Source organism: Marmota flaviventris, chromosome 5 (assembly GCF_047511675.1).
Source record: "Marmota flaviventris isolate mMarFla1 chromosome 5, mMarFla1.hap1, whole genome shotgun sequence".
NCBI lineage: Eukaryota > Metazoa > Chordata > Mammalia > Rodentia > Sciuridae > Marmota > Marmota flaviventris.
This window is the reverse complement of record NC_092502.1, coordinates 117,879,331-117,901,448: the sequence shown is the minus strand read 5'-3', so window position 1 is coordinate 117,901,448 and position 22,118 is coordinate 117,879,331. Positions and strand designations below refer to the sequence as shown.

The following is a 22,118-nucleotide window of genomic DNA, read 5'->3' as shown; positions in this document are numbered from 1 at the left end:
TTGATAGAGCAAATAGAAGTGCTTAAAGAAAGAAGTTTGAGATCATGTTTTTAAACTTTTACAATTGTGAGATATAAAATACAGACAAATGCATAAAACATGAGTGGACAGATTAACAAAAAAACCTAAGCCAAGAAGTATATGGCTCTCAGCACCTGAGAGGGTTCTTTGTGCCCCTTCCCAGTCATAGCTCCTTTCTCTTCTCCTTGATAACCATGCCTGATTTTTATGTTAATCACGCCCTTGGTGGTGGTGTTCTTGACATCATTAAACACTGGTTTAGTTTGACGTTTTTCCAACTTACCATTCAGTGTGATTCCTGTATACCTGACTCAAAATCAGGTGTAGAGTTTGTCCATATTATTTTGTATACCTGTAATTCTTTCATTGTCATTGATGTGGCATAGCTCTGTTCAGTAGAAATATGATGTGACCCACATGTATATATTTTTTAAAAATATTTTTTTGCTGATGGACTTCATTTTTTTCATTTATTTATATGTGGTGCTGAGAATTGAACCCAGTGCCTCACACATGTGAAGCAAGTGCTCTACCACTGAGCCACAACCCCAGCCCTAGATTGAAATATTCTAGGAGGCACAATTTAAAACATAAAAAAAAAAACAAGTTAAATTAATTTTCATAGTTTGTTTTATTTGGCTCAGTATACCAAAAAATATTGATTCACATTCTATTAATAAACCTCAGTATTTATAAATACTGTTTTAACAAAAATATTGAGATATTTACATTTCTTCATATTACATCTGAAATCTGATGTCTATTTCATATTTAACAGCATATCTCAAATCATACTATTGCCACACTGCAAGTGCTCTGTAGCCACATGTGGCTAGTAGTATTATCATATCAGACAGCACAGCTCTAGAGTATTATAGGAATGAGAATATCACTCTCCACTGTGGACAGGCCTTGTTCTGAATAGAGCTGCTGTGAACATTCTTTTACAGGTCTCCCGGTACTGTGAGATAATGTGGGTTTTATGTCAGAGGAAAATCCATGCAGTCATATTTCTTCTAGTGCTCCCCATATCAGTCTAGGCTTTATTAGAGTAGCTATCATAAGGTGTGTAAAGCATTTTACTTGATAGAATCTGCCAATGTTAAATAACAGAAGTGTAAACAACTCTGCTACAGAAGTACCTTCAACCCCCTGAAAGCACATGCTTTCAAGGACTTTTCAAGTAGGCTTTTTCCCTGTCTCAAATCTTGCTGCCTTGTGAAAATTCAGACCAGCTAACAGTCATCCCTGAGATTTCTCAGGAGCCTATTTGTGGCTTCTTATTAAATTGCTCAGTGGAGGTAGAATAGGATATATCATTTCTTTAGACTTTTATGCATTCTCTTTTTTCTGTTTTTCCTTTTATTCTTAGTTCATATAATCCATTAGGGTCACTTTGTTGTCTTAAGTTTTAGTTTAACCAAAGGTCTAAATCAATAATTAGATGCTTATTGCATTTGTCTTGCTTGTTTTGAAGGATTGTGGCCCCAAAGTTTCTTTTCTAAAAGATTTTAAAATGCATTTCCATGTTGAAATATTGGGACTAATGAAACAATATTAACTAAAGTTATATGTAAGAATGTGTTCATTTGACATTGCTTTCAGGGTTTCTAAAATTGGAAAAAATGTTCAAGGGAATATCAAGGACAATGCAGGTTAGCATTAGATTCAATGTGATTTTCAGATAACTTTGGTATGAAAACAACTTCATGAGAGCAGTGAACTTGAGCAGTTTATACTACCAGCTTTTTCTCCACTTAATTTATCATCAGATTTGCTTCTAGCCTGGAAATGGGCCAATTACACAAACTGCCTTATTGCCTTCTATTCTTGTGTGACAAGTGGTAAAAAAGAAGAGAGGTAGAAAGCAGGCTGTGACCTTAAGTGATGAAATGGGAAATCTGCTCCCTGGAGGGTCTTACTTTAACTGTTAGATTAATGACTTCATAAGGGGTGGGATTAAACATGTTTTATAGTTATTTGACTACATAGTCTCACCTGCCTCCAAACATCTGTACAAAAGCTTTCTGTTTTTAAACTAGTGCTTTCTTGTATGGTGTTGTGGGTATATTTTTCCTTTGAGAAAAATGCCTTGAATATGAATATTAGGAGGATTTCATTTTTCTCCAAAGAAAACCCTCACTTTTACCTTGCTAGATAAATATGGTTAAAATAGGATTTAGACTTGATTATTTTAGTTATTTATTTCATGCACATTGTTTCTCACAAATTTCTTATGAACTAGGTATTGCAAATTTATAATTGTAATGGTTTTTGTACATAGTCATTTATTCATAGTAACAGCTTCAGTCAAAGTAAGTTGGAAGCTGGGCGCAGTGGTGAGTGCCTGTAATCCCGTTAGCTCCGGAGATTGAGGCAGGAGGATCGAGAGTTCAAAGCCAGTCTCAGCAATGGCAAGGCACTAAGCAACTCAGTGAGAACCTGTCTCTAAATAAAATACAGAATAAGGCTGGGATGTGGCTCAGTGGTTGAGTGCCCCTGAGTTCAATCCCTGGTAACCCCCACCACCCAATAAAAAAGAAAGTAAGTTGGAATGTGGACTTAGTTATTTTAATATTTCAGTCCTTGTCAGTAGAGCTTTTTATGTTTCATTGTGTTTTCCTAAAATTTCCCTCAGTTTTATTATAAAATTAAATACTGTATGCTAAAAGTGGTTGTGAGATAGTTAATGTTAATAGCCCACCAGGGAGATTGCCAGTTTGGTATTTTTAAAGCAAAATTATTTGCTCTTGGCTTTATATTCTAATAAACTTTTCACCTTCTATATTCTTGAAAGAGAAGATGATGTCTTTGCTAAGTACTTATTTAGAGATAGCACTAACTCCACTCATGTTATTTCCATTTGGACTCTTGTGGTCCTTTGTTGTTCTTACTAAAGGAGATGTAATTGTAGACTGGTAAACTGTGAAATGGGGACAGACTATTGAACTTGAAATTTGGAGTCCTGTAGTCCAGTGTTGTGTTCAATATGTATTACCTGTGTAACTCTCAGTAGGACTAATTTTTTTCTTATGTTTAAATGCTCATAATCTTTTATAACAGTGTTGGAAATTTTTAATGATGTGATATAGGAATGTATAATGATAATAATTTTAAAAGATAACCAAGCTTACCTGAAAGTATTCATATCATAGTTGAGAGCAGAAGCCATTTGAGGAAATGGGTAATTTGGAGATCAACTTGCTTTCCCTAGATTTTTTGGTACACATTTCTTCCTCTTCTACTTTCTGTCTTGTGCTTTTTTTCTTTTATTGACCTCACTATGAGCTAGTTTGAATTGGGCAGACTACAACAAAGGAATATACTGAGGGAAACCAGTGGTACTGACCTTGACTTAGAGAGGGAGGAGGGTCATTTAGTGACCCTTTCATTCAGAGGACCTGGGCTAATTCCAAAAGTAGGCAAGACTTATCTCTCACTTCCATGCTATCTACCCCAAGGTACTATCTTAGCCAGATGTAAAGGGTATTTATTTTATTCACATGTCAGATGAGGGTTGACATCTAGATCTCTTCCAAAAAAATTTTTTTTTTTTGGATGGGGGTATATTGGCAAAGACATAGTAGTAGCCAGACTGCCAAAGTGCACTCCTGTAGTTTCACCGAGATATACATTTGTGTGTTATTTTTCCATTTCAATTTGAGCATGGTTCTTATAAAACTGAGACCATGCATCTGTTTGTGCCTGCCTGTCCTCTTAACTTAGCCTCCAGTTGCTTTTGTGTCCCAGCCATCTAACATATCGGTCTGTTTAAGCTCTCCTAGATATTAGCAAGCAAATACACTCAGCAGTCCCCTCTTTATTACTTAAGCTCTTAATTTTCATTTGAAAATAATGAAGCTTTATAGGGGCTGACACTCTGACCTGTGTATCTTGGTAGCCTCCCTATGCATAATACTTAAGACATAATAAGAATTCGTATTTGTTAAACACAAAGTAACACTGTCATTTTTTATTCTGTCTTGTTCCTAGTAGGAACTTGGAGATTTATTCTTTAAGGATATAATAACATATATATATGTTCCAGATCTATCAGTGAGTGACAGTTGGAGTCATTTGATGCAGGCCTTGTGTCACATCTCTCTTCCTTTTATTTCCCAGTGGATGGTTGTGTTCATTGTAATTGAGCTTACATTAGCAACCAGTTCTTTCAAGTTTCCTAGGGAGATAATTTGATTATTAGTAGCATATCCTTTTTATTATAGATCATTCTGGTGTTGACAGTTGGTGAAACAAAGGTATGATCTGGTGGTCACAATAATTAGTAAATTTATTCTGTAGAATTAAAGTAGCTCTCTATCTTAAAGTGCAGCAGTGTGAAACAAAGAAAAATTTAAAAAAATAAGAATGTGCATTGGGAAAGTTTATTGTAGATGTATGTGAAGATAAAAAGGCAAGCCTTTATTAGCTTCCCCTCACAACAGCACCCTTAGACTCTAGCAAGCCCTTATTCTGATAAGGCAGCCACTACAGACACGTGGCATATATCTTTTAAGACATTTTTTCTTCTTGAGCACATATGCACAGACATGAAAGCACACACTTAAATACACTTTAAAAACAGTTTGTGTTTGCAGTATGTCTTTTTCTCTAAATATATCATTAATATTTATTTAGTACAAATATGTCTATTCCTGTTCTAAATGTTGTGTAGTATTCCATAGTTTGGATGCATTTAATCATTAACCTGCTGAATCACCTTAAGGTGGTTATTTTCATTTTTTTCTCTACTACATACAAAGTTGTTGTGACCATCCCTTGCTTTGTGTGTAAATTTGTGCAGTTTTTTAAAAAAAAAAAAATTTTAGTCTCAGTCGTAGAAATACTAGAAATACCAGGAAAAAATGACATAGCATTTTGAATTTTGTAATTATTGTCAAATTTTTCTTCATAAATCATTTGTTTTATCCTTACGTTATAACTAAAGCTTGATGTTTCTGTAATGACTTAAATATTTGTTTAAAAAAAGCTTTGGATCTAGAATCACATACAGGTGATATTACTTTATTTCCTTCACATGAAGTTTTTTCATTTTACTCTAGCAAAGAAGTGGTCTTAAAACTTATGTCTCTTAATTTGGAGGAATCATACATTTGTAGCTCATGAGGGATTTGCTAGGGTGACACAGAGACAGCCAAGTTAACTTTTAGCCCAGTATCCTTCATCCTTTCTCTTTTCACTTCCAAATCTTACCTTGCCTCACACTCTGTAGTCATCTCTGACACCACCTCATAATGCTATAGTCAAGTTTCCTCCTCCATCTCCTCTTCTTTAACTGACTCCTAAGTCTTTCTTTTTAACTCATCTGGCTGGATGAGTTTATTATCTCCCACTGGGATTGTTCAGTGTTTAAGAGTTCTAATTTTGAGGTTAGACAACGTAAGTTAAAATACTGGCTTCTTTGCTTATAAGCTTTGTTACTGGGGCCAAGTAACTGAATCTCTTCATGCCTCAGTTTGTTTTTTTAAATTGTAAAATGTGCACAATAAAGAGTATGATTTCATTTAAGGTCACAAGGGTTAAAGGAGTAAATAGTGGTTGCTATCATCACCACTGTTGCAGAACGGCAGCATGAGCCTTCAAGGGCTGTAGTAAATAGTTGAGGAAAATATTTTGTGAACCAGTTTTTACAGGTGTCTTTTAAAATGATAAAATTGTTCTTTTTTTTAACATTTTTTAGTTGTTGATGGACCTTTATTTTATTAATTTATATGTGGTGCTAAGAATTGAACCCAGTGCCTCACACATGCTAGGCAAGCACTCTCCTACAGAGCTACAACTCCAGCCCCTGAGCAAACTGTTCTGAAAGCTTGCAAACATAGTAATAAATCTGAAGTTAAATTTGTGACACATAGGACTTTTTCTAAGAACTTTGCATTTAGGTATTTGTATTTGTGTACTAAGTAATTGTTAATACATTCATTAGATAAGTAATGGGAAATGACTTATTTGATATGCACTGTTTATACTCTGCATTTTTTTAATGAGCATTGGAGAATCTGCAAATACTTTATTGCTTTTTATCCATATAAAATACATGATTATTTCTTTACGTGAATAAGTATACTATTGAACTCCTGAAGTAAATTAAATGATAATAAGGGATGAGTAATAAAGTCAGAAGAGAGGAAAATAATAGAGGAGGGGCCATAAACCCTGACAGGTCTATTTGGGTTCCCTGAGATATATGCTGATGGCTGTGCTGCTTATTTACTTCCTTGGCATTTAGCTGAAAGGAAGGTGGTTTGTTGCGGGAGCAGAACGTGGTGTATGCCAGGGCTTTCTCTGCCATTAGCCCTCACAATTAAGAAAGCAGGCTTGCCCTCTAACAGCTCCTGAGGAGGACATCACATCTATCATGGCAGTAGGATTACATGGACTGACCGTAGAGGACAGAGGTGATGAAAGGTCAACTTACAACAAAATTGTAAATTGAAATGAAGGCATTAGTCAGTCACTACTTGAAATGAGCATTTAATGAAGGGTAACATTTAAATCTTTTTCTAAAGGGTGTGTTTTCTTTTATTTATTTATTTATTTTTTTTTTGGGCAACCTTCTAGTTTCTCACCTCTCTGCTCTAAAGAAAGACTTCTGTTTGAGTCTGAATCACTAAAGTTTGCTGTCTTGCCTTTTTCTTCTTAGTGCAATTGCCTTTAGCTTGTAGGACAGGTGTACCAGTGCCTCTGCAAGCCACAGACTTAAATGTTTTCTAGCTCTAACAGCAGGAACTAAAACTGTAGGAGACAGCATTCTTCTATAGGTTCCCCAAAAGAGACTGAATTAATTACCTCTGCAGTATAGACATCTGCTTCTGTATTCTGCCTAAATACACTAAACTTGACAATTTCAACAAAAAGGAACATCTTTAGAAAGTATTAATGGTTAAAAGCATGATTTGGACAATAGTGTTAGGGAAGCAGATAGGATGAAGATGTGAACTGTATAAGCTAAAGCCTTTCACTTTCTCACATTTAAATTTGTTCTCCAGCAGAGGAAGAGAAAGACACACCCCTCCCCCCAATATACACACATTAAAACTCAACACTGTGGGTAACTCCATGTACCAAACATAATTTAAGCCCATTGTGAACCTGTCTTTGTGGCTCAGGTTAAAATGTGCAGAATGATTTGGTGTTGTCTAATGCTTCAAGGGAACCATGGCATGAGATAATTGTCTTATTATGTATGTCTTACATTCTGTACACTGAAGAGGTATCTTTGTGATGGCCCCGGCACCATACTTAACATTCTCTCCAAATGTAAAATCTTTGTCTTCTCCCCTCCGGCATTTTTATTCCAGCAAAGATTCTGATTCAGTAGGTCTGAAGTCATACCCAGGCATCTATTTTTCAGAGGGTGTCTCAGGAGTTTTGATATGCTTTTAATTTGGGGAACTCTTGGGATGAGGGAGTTTTGATGTTGCAGTAAATCAAAATTAAGTCAGAACCCTACTCAAGAAGTAGACAAGGGTAGCCAAAGACTAAGGTAGTGGCTCTTCCTATCCATGAATTCTCCTTTGCTCTTGTCCTGAGGTGTCATTTTACCAAGGTAGGAGGTAAAGTAGGAGATAAATCAAGCTTCCATATCCATGTCTGTGAATGAGACAATTAAACTGTTTCACTTTTTTCTTCAACAGATAATTTTACTTTCCCTGAAGGCTTTAAACTGAAGAATTAAGCTTTGGTAATAAAATGCTCATGAAGATTAATATTATAAGTTGTAAATATTAAAGCATTTATAATTATAAATATAAATAAGGGTAGAAAAATGATAGGTTTTAAAACACTTTAAATGGATCATTTAATTTATACACTAGCTAAGAGATTCTGGTTCCTGCCCAACTTGGGGGGCAATCTAATAGCAAATGTAGAAATATTTGAATTCTCTTTGTTTTCCCTTCTGAGTTAAATGATGAGAGTTTTGTCTTTGATAGACAGCCATTAAAAAATAAAAATTAAAATGGTGCAAATCTTACAATTTATGTAAGGCTTAGACAACACTCTAATGCACTTAATCAAGACTATTAGGGTTTAAATAGTTATACCTCAGCATTAAAGTTGAACACATGAGTTTATGCTTTGGATAAAATTATTATTGTTGTAGATACTTAATTTCCTGGAACATATATCTTACTCATAAAATGTTGAGAAGTATAATAGAGTAAATTTCTATTTTATTTAATTACTAGTTATTTTTGCTTACATTCTTACAGAAAGTTTTGTACTTTGCTCAGTTAATTTTTATTGCTTAGTTAATTTTTTGATTTCTGAATTATAGAATTTTAGCATTGAGGAAATGGAGACATGAAGAGCTTAAGTAATTTACTAGAGATGAATGTTTTCCTAAACTGTGACTAGAACTGAAGTCTTCTGAATTCTGATAGAAACTTAGGAACCTGCACATTCTTTCAACTTGTGTATAGATTTTGTAGATTATCTGCAGTGAAATTTTATCTGTGTGCCATTTCTTTTTCCCATGCCTTAACTCTTTCCTCAGTACTCTCAAGGAGTAAGTTAATTCTATACTAGCTTACCAAAAAATAAAAACCAAAACCAAAAATGTTTTTTTCAGAAATGTGAGAAGACATAATTCATGTGTTTATACATTTGCTATTAGATATGTTTCTCTACCTAGGGAACAACCAGAATCAGTATATATGTAAGTTAAATTGTTCACTAAAGCAATTTCAAAATCTAGCATGTTTTTAAAAATATAATAATACTTTTAAAATCTGTCTGATTTTAAGAAATAACTTCACTGTGTAATTCAAATCAGAAGTCATTTCTGGCTTTTCTGTCTCTTCTTGCTCTTAGCTATAAAAGAATTTAAGAATTAAGTGTATTTTGATATTTTTGGTAAGATATCTGAATGTAGACCAGTCTGCCAATTCAGGCCATTAGGAAAAGGCTGGGGTTTTCTTCAATTCAGAATCAGATCTACTTAAAATATGTGGGTGATGTTGGTTGTGAATTGAAGCTCCATGCCACCACACAGTCATCCCTATTCCAAGCAGTTCTGGGGCAGAGCTCTCCACACAGTCTGTTAGAGCGGGAGAAAACAAATACAAAAGTTGGAGGATATAAGCATTATGAGGATTGAAATTGGATTTATTTAGTTCATTTCATCAGAAGGAACAGTGGACTTGGATGACCAGGAGTGAGTCAGAGTTTACCCTAAGGAGGTAGGAGACCTGTGTCAGATTTCCAAGGGGAGTTTTAGCAAGATGTTGGGAAGAACTTAAAAGTTGAGACCCTATAGTTTTGGTATTTGGAAAGTCTCTTTTGGTATATTTAGGTAAAGAATGTATAGCTGTCTTTGTACAGAGGGGTGTGTGCAAGGGTGTCCCTACAATCAAAAGGGGGGTGAATCTCTGTGGGATACATTTGTAGACTTAGTAGTTAACCCTTCACATTATCGTGGTCCTATGGCCTCCTATAAGATAAGACCATGCCAAAAACATAACAATATTCCTTTCTTAAATTTATATTTCATTTAAGGTTCACAGCCCCTACCTTGGTGACCCCAGGGTTCAGTTTTTGCTCTGGGTTCTAGGATATGTTCCTTGGCAGGGTGAGAGAACCAGAAGACTAGATTTAGCATTGAGGGTATGGATAAGTTGTAACCACACAGAGCATGTTTTTTTCCTTCTCTGGAATGAGAGTTATGATCAGTATTATTTTTTAGGGATTCTGTGAGGAGAAAATGAGATAATATATGTGAGGATGCATTTTACAATGGTTCTTAACCTTTCAAGTAAGAGTCCTTCTGGTGAGGCTATTTACATACCTTCCTTCCTCTTTTTTTTTTCCTTCTTCCAAGTGTTTGCTTACCCAGAAGCCATAGGTGGTAGGAAGCAGTGGTGAACAAGGCAGATTACAATCCTTGCTCTGTGGAGCTTAAACATCTCTCTGGTTGCCCAGTTTCTACTTGGAACAGCTTTTCCTCCTCAGTTCTGGAAGAGCCATATGTAAGGAGCTCTGCAGCTCTTCTTAAGAGGCCACAAGTTGCTTTTGCTCTTCTTGCTTATCTTTTTACCTAGGCTTTAAATTTTGGCTTTAAGGTTGTGGCCTGGATTCTTTTTAAAACCTCATACTACGTCCCTAGTACATCCAGGTCCCTGCTTGAAATCCTCTCTCACCTCTTCTTCACTGTCTGAAAGGTATTTCAAATTTTAAAACCAAACTACTCAGAGATATTTCATATCTAAAACAGCTCATAGCCTAAAGGCTGCTTCTTCCACCCCCAAACCTAGTCCTTCTCTAGTGGTCTCTATCAGTGAGTTGTCCAAAATTCTTTCTCATTGTTTAATCCAGAAACCCATGTCTGTCCCCACCCTTTAGTCTTCCATACCTTATATATCTGTTTCTTCCCAAGTCTTGTTGCATTTATTTCTTAAGTTCCTGTCAGATTCTCCTTTTCTGTTCTTGTTGCTGGTTTTCCAGTTACCATTGTTATCTTGTGTGCAAACTATCAAAATGATATCCTCTTTTTATATATTTTGCTCCCCAATCCATCCTCCATATTTCAGATAGTGATATTTTTAGATACATAAATATATTTCACATGGTTCCAAAATTTTTAAAATATGAAAGCTACTCATTGAAGAATCTCCTTCCCCCATGTAGCTAGGTTACTCATTTTAAATATCCTTCCCAGTTGTTATGCATATATAAGAAGGCACTAATACTATGTTCTTTTTAAAGCCTCATTATCTATGTAAAAGGTGGTATATTATGTATATTTTTCTTCTTCCCCTTGATATTTTATCTTTCCATTGTAGTATACAGAGAATCTTCCCCTTCATTTTTATGTTACACAATTAATATTTCATGCTAGGAATGTTGAAATTGATGCATATCAGGACAGAACATGTTTTATTATCTAGAGTATTTCATTCTTCCACTTCAGATAACCTTGTAATAAATTCTCATTCATTATTCGCAGGGAAAAAAAAAGAAACTAAATTCTTTACCAGCAAAGGTTCTCAAGCCCTAGCCCTACTTCCTCTGTCTCTTCCAGGATTGTTTTTTTTTTTTTGTTTGTTTGTTTGTTTTTAAACTGGAGATTGAACCTAGTGGGCATTCAACCACTGAACTACATCCTCATCCTTTTTTTTTTTTTTTTTCCGAAACAGGGCCTGGCTGTGTTGCTGAGGCTGACATTGAATATGCGATCCTCCTGTCTCAGCCTTCTGAGTTGCTGGGATTATAGGAGCACCTGGCTCCAGGATTGTTTTGTGTTGCTCTTCTTATCCTTTACTCTTGGGTTACAGAGACATATTCATTGTGTTGTGTTCCTTCTTGGCTAAGGTTCTTTTCTTGGTCTCACATACAGGCTTGTTGCTTCCTTTTTCCACCTTTAGTTAACTTCTGATGAGTTTCTAACCTACTTATGGCAAATCTCAGCTCAGTGCCTTTCCCTCAAGTTATGATTACCCTAACAGTTCAAGACCAAGTTGGAGTTCTTATATGGTCTCAGAATCTTGACTTCTTCCTTTGAGCAGTTATCATTTATTATTGTATATTTGGTTGATATTTATCTCATACAGTGTTTGTAAAATAGCAGGTTGCAACCAATTATAGGGTATGAAATCAGTTTAAAAGATTGTGACAGCCTTTTGAAAAGAAAATACTAAACCTCTCTGCTATTTCTATTTTTCCCCATCAGACTTTTCCTTCAGATTAATTAATATCTTGTAAGTACACGGACACATAGCATATTAGGCATAATGTAAAATGTATTTCTTATGGATCTTGGTCAGACAAGTCAATGGCTTTCAGCCGTTGAACTAGACTAAATTGGGTAAAAGTAGGAATTCTATGCTCAAGTTTAGCAGAGAGGCAGGCTGGCCCTGAGTCAGGCACTCAGAAAATATGCTGACTGGCTGAATGAATGAATGAGTGGCTGAATATATGCTTTTTCAGGAAGGTTCATGACCTACTGCTTTCCTCTACTGGGTCTAATAGACCTGGTTCTAAGCAGATGTTAATGATTATTTTCTTGGCCTATTGAGTTTACATTAGCTCATTAAAAGATGAGAAAAGTCATGTAAAACCATGCCTACAAAAGTAGTTATTAAAGGTTGATAGGAGATGAAAACACTAAGGTGAAAGGTTTTTAGATTTCATTTTTTTTCTTTCTTACAGATCTTAAGTCTTACAATGCCATTTTGTTTTACTAACAAATAATAAAGCTTAATTTTTACCTAAATGTCTGGGTAACTTTTGGATTTCTGAGGTAGTCTGCACACATAGGGCTTATTATATTGCTGTTATCTTTTGTGTGTACTTCAGCAATAAAATATTTATGCAGTTTGGCAAGGTGATACTACAACCTGGTTTAGTACAACAGCTGCACTGCCTGCTCCCATGTGGCTTGATTTCCCTTTTTAATCTTCAGTTTTCTGCAACGAAAGACTTATGTCAGCATATAGTTTATACAGTAGCAGATAATGGTGACAGCTTCTTGAATTAACATAGTAAAGAGTGAAATAGTCTGCTGAGTTCACTTATTTTACGTTTTCTTAATATCTTTGAAAAACATTTTTATATCATGTCCCATGTAGTAGAGCTTTATAAAGATCACATATTTACAATAGGACATTTTTGTGACTTTTTAATTTAATATAAAACCTGTAAACTCATCTCTAAAGACAAGTCTCAGATCTTAAAAAAATGGAACTATTTTAGGTCTAAAGTAATCTACATTTGACTTTACACAGATCAGGAAAGACTTGAAAATAATAGTGATTTTTGCGTGTTTTTCAGTTTTATGTTTATAAGTATGATTGAAATGGAGATTGGATTTAAGTGTGTATGCAAAATAGAGAATCTTAATTATTTTCAAGTTTGTTATCAGAATACTTAAAGAAGAGCAAATGTGTTATTTTTTCTTTCTATTTCTAGGTGCTCCTGATCCAACTGCAGGTGCTAGTATAGACGATGAAAACTGCTGGCACTTAGATGAAGAACAGGTTCAAGAACAGGTTAAACTGTTCCTTTCCCAGGGTGGGTACCATGGATCAGGGAAGCAGCTTAATTTGCTCTTTGCAAAGGTATGATTATTTATATTTTTAAAAATTCTAAGTATACATATGTATAGGAACTATATAAGATCATGTTTATAATAGGATAAAGGCTTTTTAAAACAAAGTCCAAGTTAACAAGTTAGAAACATTTGTGTTGTAATGCAAGCTTTAATTTGGTCTCTCTCAAAAATGATAATTCTTTTTGTAATTTTTTTAAAAAACTACTTCCAGTAGTGAAAACTAAATAAATAGTTTTAATGTTCTCTAAATGCCATCTTTTCAAATTTTTCTTTTTCTAATTAATTTTCTCAAGTGAAGCATCACTTTAAATACAACCTTTAAAATGTTCCTTATGTATTGTTTAATAATGTTAGCATCTTCAAGCTAATTTTAGAAGCATGGATTTTATTATTTACATCAGTTTTTCTCATCTATAAAATTAACTAATAGTCACATATCTCCTAAAGTTTGTGACAGTGGTGTTAAATTTTGATATCTGGCATTCATTTTGATCACCCAAAACTGATAGACCTAAGAAGTAGAATTATCTTCAGCACAAGTTCTTCATGAGCAGAAGCTATGTCTGTTGTTTTATGGAGAAATTTTGGTAGTATGAAGCATTTTAAAGTATTAAACCATGTGTTTTCATTAGGGGATATAGCCATCATTATGGATAGTGTGTTAAAATTGGTTTTAAAGGAACAGATATCTATATTCATTGATATTTTTGTTAAATAGCTTCTCTGATATTCACAGTGATCAAACTTTTTAAGTTCAGAAGAATTTGGGTGCACTTTGTTCTTGTGGTGGCAAGAAAATAGTGTATTCTGCTACTAAAGATTTATCTAGGGGCTCTTTGTAGATTGCAAATTTTCCAGGAATTAGATTAATGAAATACATTTAATCCTAAAACTATTTCTCACATATTTAATTATTCTTTAGTAATTCTTAGGCACTTCAAACTCACATGATGCCTCAAAGCCATCAGCTGAAAATTTATTACTTTTAGGCTATAGGTGTACTTGAGTTTTGTAATAGAGAGTTTAGATTTCTATGTTTGATAGTAAAGCATTTATTTCACTACTATTGCTAACTGAGCAATAGGTTAGCAATTTAGCAGAAAAATGAAGTTCTTTTTACAACTAAGAAAGAACAAAATTAAGTAAATAAATAAACAAACCCAGAAAGTACACTAAAATAAATTAATTAAATGCATTTATATACTGGTAATGTAATAAAATGTATTGTAATGTATATTTAGACACAGGGAATATTTCATATGTTATATCAGCAGAGTACACTATGGCAAAGGGGAAGCCATGTGAAAGATGTGTTATTAGATTGGCCTGCAGTTTATTTTTGTCCCTATATATTCTGTACATCAGTTTATTTTTGTCTCTATACATTATGTTCATATTATGTATGTCATGTGAAGTAATAGCAACATCTGATGTTGAAAATGACATAACTTTTTTATTAAGTCAGATCTGAGTTCTGATTCTAGCTGTTACCTTTGCTTTTAGGGCAAGTTACTTCTCTGAGGATTGGTTTTGTATTTTATAAAATGAGGTTTCTAAACTTGCCTCCTTTGCATGGATGTTTAAAGATTGAATAGAATGCATAAATATAAATAAAATTCTTAAGCTGATAGCTTGTAACTCCCTTTCTCTCTCCCAGGATTCACCAGTTCATGTTTTTTTTGTGCTTCCACATTGGGAATAAAGTTTTCAGAATTACTAACTGATCCTCCTGGAAGCATAACGTTTGTGATTCGGGGTAGAGGTGCTATTGAGTTCTTTACACGACTTCGAATTCTGAAGCTGGTGAAGGAGTTCCAGTGCTTGTCAGATCCAGGCCTGAAGCTGGATCTATTGATCTAGATTTGGGTTGCTTTACTGCAAAGCTGCCATTTTCTCCTTCACTTTACTTTCACATAGATTCTCCCCCACCTACTGCTTATAACCTTGCTCCCAATAATTTGCTTGTAGCGACAACTGATGTTCAATTAAGGTTCTTATTTGTTGAATTCATAGCAGTACACACTGTGGGGAATGGAGGGATTCATTTAGGTTTTCCTGCAGAGACTTTGTGTTTCTTTTCTCCTTTCTTTTATTTGGGAAGTATAGCACTAGTGAATGGGCAGAGCTCAAGGTTCTAGCTTGAGAGATCATTAATTTATGAGGTCAGTGGGTATTATTCTGCTTTGTGGATCATTCAGAGAGAGCAAGAGAGTTCTTGAATCTATAGCTCTATTTTCTTTTACGATTGCAAAAAACGTTCCTGAGCGAATGTACACTGTCTTTGTATCCACAGGTTCTGCCTTGGCAGATTCAGCCAACCATAGATTGAAATTGTACCTAGGCCACCATGATGGCCGATGATGGTTGTATCTGTACTGAATATATAAAGATTTTTCTTGTTATTGTTCCCTAAACAGCACAATCTAAAAATTATTGACATAGTATTTACATTATATTAGGTATTAGGTATTTAGATTATAAGTAATCTAAAGATGATTTAAAACGAACAGGAAGATATGCATAGGTTATATTCAATACTATGCCATTTTGTATAATAAAGCCATGAACATTCTCAGAGTTTGGTACTTTTGGAAGGTTCTGAAACCAATTCCTCATAAATACTGAGGGACAACTATATGTGCTGCTCTTTATATTAAAAATTTCAGTAAGAGAATTTATTGAATTTATTAATTTATCTTAAAAACTGAAGGACTTGCATAGCTCTCTGTCAAACTATTTGTCATTTTTGTTCTGGTGTTGTTTTTCTGTAGGCTAGCAAAGATATTCCATTCATCCCCATGAAGCAATGCACTTAGCTAAAAGCTGTTTTGGTATATTTGTTAGGTTCAGATAGCTATTTCTAGTGCTGGATTTCACTTTCTTTGTTTGTCAAGGGGTAAATTACCTAGTCACCTATTTTGTTGAAATATAATTTTGAACACAGAATATATTTGGTTAGATACTTTGAAGTGGACCTGGAAAAAAAAGTTCTACCAGACATGAAACACAGTTAATCATTTACCTTAATCAGATACATAAAGCCCTACCAAGAATTTTTTTTTTTTTAATTAGAAAGGAAAACTCTTTACCTCATGTGGTTTCTAAAACATTTAGAGTAATTAAAGATCATTTCTCAGAGTAAATTGCAATTTAGGATAGAGATCTGTTTTTATTTACTTTTTTCTTTTTTTTTTTTTTTTTGCTTAAGAGGGCTGGTGTGAAGGCATCACACATACGAAATACAGAAAAGTGGTTTGGTGGTTTGTCTCTTTCAATTGATTGGTTTTTTTTTTAACCTTTTTCAACCTTTTTCTAAAGATCTGTTTTCCCCACTAGGTGCGGGAGATGTTGAAGATGAGGGACTCCAATGGAGCCCGCATGTTGACCTTGATTACAGAGCAGTTCATGGCTGACCCTCGCCTGTCACTTTGGAGGCAACAAGGCACTGCGATGACTGACAAATATAGGCAACTCTGGGATGAACTGGGTAAATATGTTTCCTGACAAGTTATTATTGAGTTGTGTATGAATAAAGACCACAGTTGAATATTTTGATAGCATGGTCATAGTATTTCTGAGACAAAGATGCTCATATATGAACTTTGTACCAGTGCACAATGGTTAAAATAATAGAAAGATTGAGGACTTGGGCTTAAATTTGCAGAAAACAGCTTTGGCACAGTTTTGGGGGTGGGGAGTAATTGCTTGATCTCGAAGAAAGTAAGCCCAGGAATCTACCTTAAAATATTGGAAAAGTGATACTATTTTAAAAGTTGTTTTGCATTATAGAGCTGGTTTCTAGATTAGATTTTGTTTCTAGATTAATATTGTGCTCCATTTAGTTAAAATTTGGAGTCTTATCTTCCCCTTCTCCCCACATTGGAATTATCAAAAGTGGTTTGAATATTTATTTTATTTTTGGCTGCTGTAGAATTAGGTGAACAAACTCTAAAATTTGTTGTTCCATAAATTTCTGGTGGTTAATAGAAATATTGCAGATGTTTGGAAAAATTGAGAAGTCCTATAGTCATATTCATTGAGAGGATACTGTGAATTTGTTGGGGTGAACCTTGTTTCTAAAAGCTCATTGCTAGGGAAGTAATGATTGTCTTTCTTTTAAGAAATCTGTGTGACAAATGAATTTTTTTTACATTTTTTTTGTTATTTGTTCTTTTTAGTTATACATGACAGTAGAATGTATTTAGACACATACATACATAGAGTATAACTTCCCGTTATTGTGGTAGTACATGATGTGGAGTTACACTGGTCATGTATTATATATGAACATAGGAAGGTTATGTTCAGTTCATTCTACTATCTTTTCCATTCCCATCCCTCTCCACCCCCACTCACTGCTATCCAATTCCTTGAAACCCCACCACCACCCCAAAGGGCCCATGTGAGTCAGCATCTGCATATCAAAGAGAACATTTGGCCTTTGGTTTTTGGGATAGGCTTATTTCACTTAGCATGATAGTCTCCACTACAGTTCTGTCCATTCATTTACAAGCAAATGCCATAATTTTATTCTTCTTTATGGTTAAGTAATATTTCATTGTGTATATGTACCACATTTTCTTTGTTTATTCATCTGTTGAAGGACACCTAGGTTGCTTCCCTAGTTTAGCTATTGTGAATTGGGCTGTTATAAACATTGATGCAGCTGTGTCGCTATAGTATGTTGATTTTAAGTCCTTTGGATGTATACTGAGGAGTAGGATAACTGGGTCAGATGGTGGTTCCTTTCCAAGTTTTCCAAGGAATCTCCATACTGCTTTCCAGAGTGGTTGCACAATTTGCAGCCCCACCAGCAATGTATGTGTGTACCATTTCCTCACCTTCACCAACATGTGTTGTTATTTATATTCTTGATAATTGCCGTTCTGGCTGGAGTGAGATGAAATCTCGTATAGGTTTGTTGTTGTTGTTGTTGTTTGGTGTGGTGCTGGAGATTGAACCCAGGGCCTTGTGCAGGTGAGGCAAGCACTCTACCATATCCCCAGCCTCAATATAGTTTTAATTCGCATTTCTCTAATTGCTAATGATGTTGAACATTTTTTCATATATTTGTTGAGCAAATGTATTTCTTCTTTGAAGTGTCTGTTCAGTTTCTTTGCCCATTTATTGATTAGGTCATTTGGGTTTTTCTTTTTCTTTTTCTTTTTTCTTTGTTTTTTTGGTGTTAGCTTTTTGAGTTCTTTATGTGTCCTGGAAATTAATGCTCTGTCTGAGGTGCCGGTGGCAAAGATTTTTCTACCATTCTGTAGTTTCTCTGTTCACGATCTTGATTGTTTCCTTTGCTGTGAAGAAGCTTTTCAGTTTGATAACTATCCCATTGATTGATTCTTGATTTTAACTTCTTGCGCTTTAAGAGTCTTGTTGAAGAATACAGTTTGTAAGCTGACATGATGGAGATTTGGGCCTTCTTTTTCTTCTAGTAGGCACAGGGTCTCCAGTCTAATGCCTAGGTCCTTGATCCACTTTGAATTGAGTTTTGTGCATGATGAGAAGAGGGGTCTAATTTCACACAAATGAAATTTTGGGCACACTATATCCATGCCTGTGTTAATTTTGTGAGTAGGAAATGCAGGATATGTTTATAGTTTCAGAGAACTTGTCGATCCCAGGTCTAGTCTAGACCAAGAGAAGCTGTTGTCTGTGAAGGTACTGCATGATCATAATTGGAGGGGACTTTGAGATGGACTATTTTACAGATGAGGAAGTCCAGAGAGATTAGGAGATTCCCACAAGATGACATTCTATGATCTATGTCATACAACAAGTTGGTAAAGAATTTGACATTAGTTTTATATACATCTACTGCTTGCCAAATGTTAAATGTTTGTTAATGTTTTTCCCTAGCATTTTAAAAAGTATCTTGTAAGAATTTAATCTTAGTACTTCTGAAATAATGATAGTAGCCTTTCCTCCAGTGAAAATGTATATCAATCTGTAACTATAGTAGATAGTTTCCGTGATTTGAAATGCTGTTTGCAGGCACATTGTGGTGTTAAAGAATGCAAGTGTAATGCATTGGTCAAACATATATTTATATTTTTATAAAATAAATGAATGAGTTACTTTTCCAAGTAAACCCTTTTCAGTTTTGTAACTCTGAAGTACATGTTGAATTGACTAGTTGGTTTATAAAGATTGAAAGGAGGAGCATTTAAAAACTATAATGAAGGGTATTATTTAAGGAAAAATTATTGGATTACCATTGAGTGAATAAAATTTAGAAATTTTTGGTGCTTAGAAAATGTAAAATGACAACTCATTAGGAAGAAAATACTGTCTGAATATATTGTTTACAATATATTTGCAGTATCTATATGTAATCCATAGTCACATATCACTTTTTCAAGTTGGTTTTGAAAAATGTGTATCTTGACCCTAAATTAAAGGTATTAGTTGTAATTGGGTGGAAGTTTTTACCAGCTGATTCTAGTCATGCCCTGATGGACTACTTCATAATGAAGATCCAGATTGATTTCAGACCAGGATGAAGATCACAAATTCTTGCCCAGAGTTTTTTGTTTTTCTGGGTTTTTTTTTTTTCCCCCTGCATTCAGCTCCCACCCCATCTGAAAATCATTACTAGATTGCTGAAGTTCTCCTGTGCACTCCCATGGCAAGCAGAGGTCACTTTCCATTTTAATGGGATCTAAGTTCAGTGAAGAATCCCATGTAGAAATAAAAATGGCTATCACATCTTAATGTTCATTCACCAAAAAATTAACTCAAAGTTCCTTCTGGACTACAAAAGCAAAGGCTTTTGCTTCTTAATAAAATGGGGGAATTTGACTTTGTGCCCCTACACAGGGCTTACATTGCTTCAAGGCTCTGCTTTGGAATTAAATGCTGAGCACTGCCAGATGCCAGACATTGAGAAGAGGCTGAGTTTTGTCAGCAAATGGGATCTGCAAGTTAATTGGTGTTTTCTGCAGGCTTCTGGCTGTGAAATGAAATTGGAAGCCCTTTAGCCACATGGATAATACAGGACCTGAATACAAATGTCACATGTCACCATCAGGACCCACTGTGAGACAATAGTGTTCCCACTCCAACACTGCACCATTACAGATCATTTAAATATGGGGATTACATTTAAACTAAAAGCCCCATTTGCCTTTTACTGCAATTTAAATGTCCTCTTAGCAAAAGCTAAGTGACAAATTAAATGAAAAAAGTGCCCACATTTTTAAAGCTGTAATGCAAAACAACCTTTTATTGCTTCTCATGTGCCACGAATGAATCATTATACTTGTCAACCCTAAACCAAGCCATAATTGGAGCAGCTACTGTTATCAAAGTGGGGCTGCTCTGTGACAGCTTAATAAAGCTGAAACTGTTAAATTAAATCTCAGATGCTTAACTCCTTAGCACCAATGGAGTCGATGGGTCCATTTCTGGCAGTGGCCAATACACTAGGAGGAAAAAAAAAAAAAAAAAGATTCCTGACATGCAGACCTTCATCTGATGAAAAGTGTACTAGTGAGAATATCTTCGCCATGTAACTCTGCTTCTTGGCAGAGGGATTTGGGGCCTTCAGATTTTTAGCCAAAAGATTACAATTTTTTTTCCATTGGACCAGAAATCTCCTCTCCCCAAGATGCATAACTTTTATGATTATATATAATACATGAAAATTTAATGGTGTTGATATTTCAAAATTAGCTTAAAAATAGCACATTTGTTTTTTAACTTTTTTCCCCTTTCAGATAACTACATTCAGGCTTAATTTGTGGTAGCCATAGGTCCATTTCTTTCCCCATCCCTTTGCTAACAAAGGGACTGATTCTTCTCAGTTCTTCTTTTCTAATACCAGTGCCTATGATATTCATTGAGTCTAAGTTAGTTTTTGTGATTTACTCCCTGATTTTTGTAATGTAGTATGAAATAGGTACAGATGCATACTATTAAGATTCTGTTCTTCAGTGCATCTCGTTTGCAGATGCATTTATCTTGTACATGTTTTTCAAATATTAATTTTACTTTCTGTACATGACATTCATATTCCCATACATGAGGCAATGTTCTCAAGATGAATAATATTGTATCATAACCAGCTGTAAGAAAATTTCTGTATTACAGTCTTAAGAAAGAAAGCCCCCTTATAGTGTAGGGGTTGCACATTTGTTAGAGACTGTGGGTTAGAAGAAGCTGTAGAACACATCTCTGCAGTTGCACGCTATTTTTTTTTTTTTTTTTGCACTCTTTATCTAGTGATAATGCATATCTTTCAGAAAACTGATCCCAGAAATAACTCTTAGATTTCAAAGAACAACCCAGTGCTGATTGGTGGCAACATACCTACTGTTAGCCCTAATAACTGTCTCTTCAGCACACTTAATTACTGTGGGCTCTTTAGGGATGCGGGGATATATTGTAACCTCTCGTCTGCATTGATGGATCTCTTTCCTTAAATGCCTTCCTAGACTGTAATTTTACTTTGCTTCATAAAACTATAGGTTGTGGCTGCCAATCTATTAAACCCTAATTAAAATGGATGTCATTGGAGGAAACAGTTAAACAAGACTTAATTACAATTTTGTCACAGAAAAAATTCTTAAATCTTGATTTTCAAGTATTATATAATATGGTTTTCTCCAAGTTTTAAAACACTTAACTTTTTACCTGAGCTGAGTCATGTACTATGCTTTCTAGTATGTAAATCCTGTTTGATAGGGAGAGGACAGTGCCACATAAGGCTCTTACTGTGTTGTTCAGCTCTCCTCACATATTTCATGAGAATAGGATGGTGCTCAGAGTTCTTTTCATACCTTCTTATCTCGGGACCTAGCTCTGTGTGAACTGAAGTAGCCATAGTAAGATGTTTCTTTCTAGTTTGAATTTTGTTGTAAGGTTAGTTTGACCACTTATTATTTAATAACAGCAATCATGTTCCAGGGCACTAGACTGGGGCAGAGACTCAGAGCACTTGGAATCAGGGTGAATCAAACTATATTCATCAGTAGAGAACTCAGCCTGCCCTGAGGCCACACATGTATTGCAAAATACTAAA

The 22,118-nt window shown here is 34.9% G+C and overlaps 1 protein-coding gene across 1 annotated transcript in view; it reads left to right on the top strand.

Annotated features, from left to right (window-relative positions):
- Positions 1–22,118, top strand: part of Zswim6 (zinc finger SWIM-type containing 6) — a 200,800-nt gene that overhangs the window by 130,034 nt on the left and 48,648 nt on the right. Inside the window, exons 3-4 of the mRNA XM_071612575.1 lie at positions 12,949–13,097; positions 16,427–16,577. Of these exons, the coding sequence (XP_071468676.1) occupies positions 12,949–13,097; positions 16,427–16,577 (300 nt within the window). The remainder of the gene's footprint in view (positions 1–12,948; positions 13,098–16,426; positions 16,578–22,118) is intronic.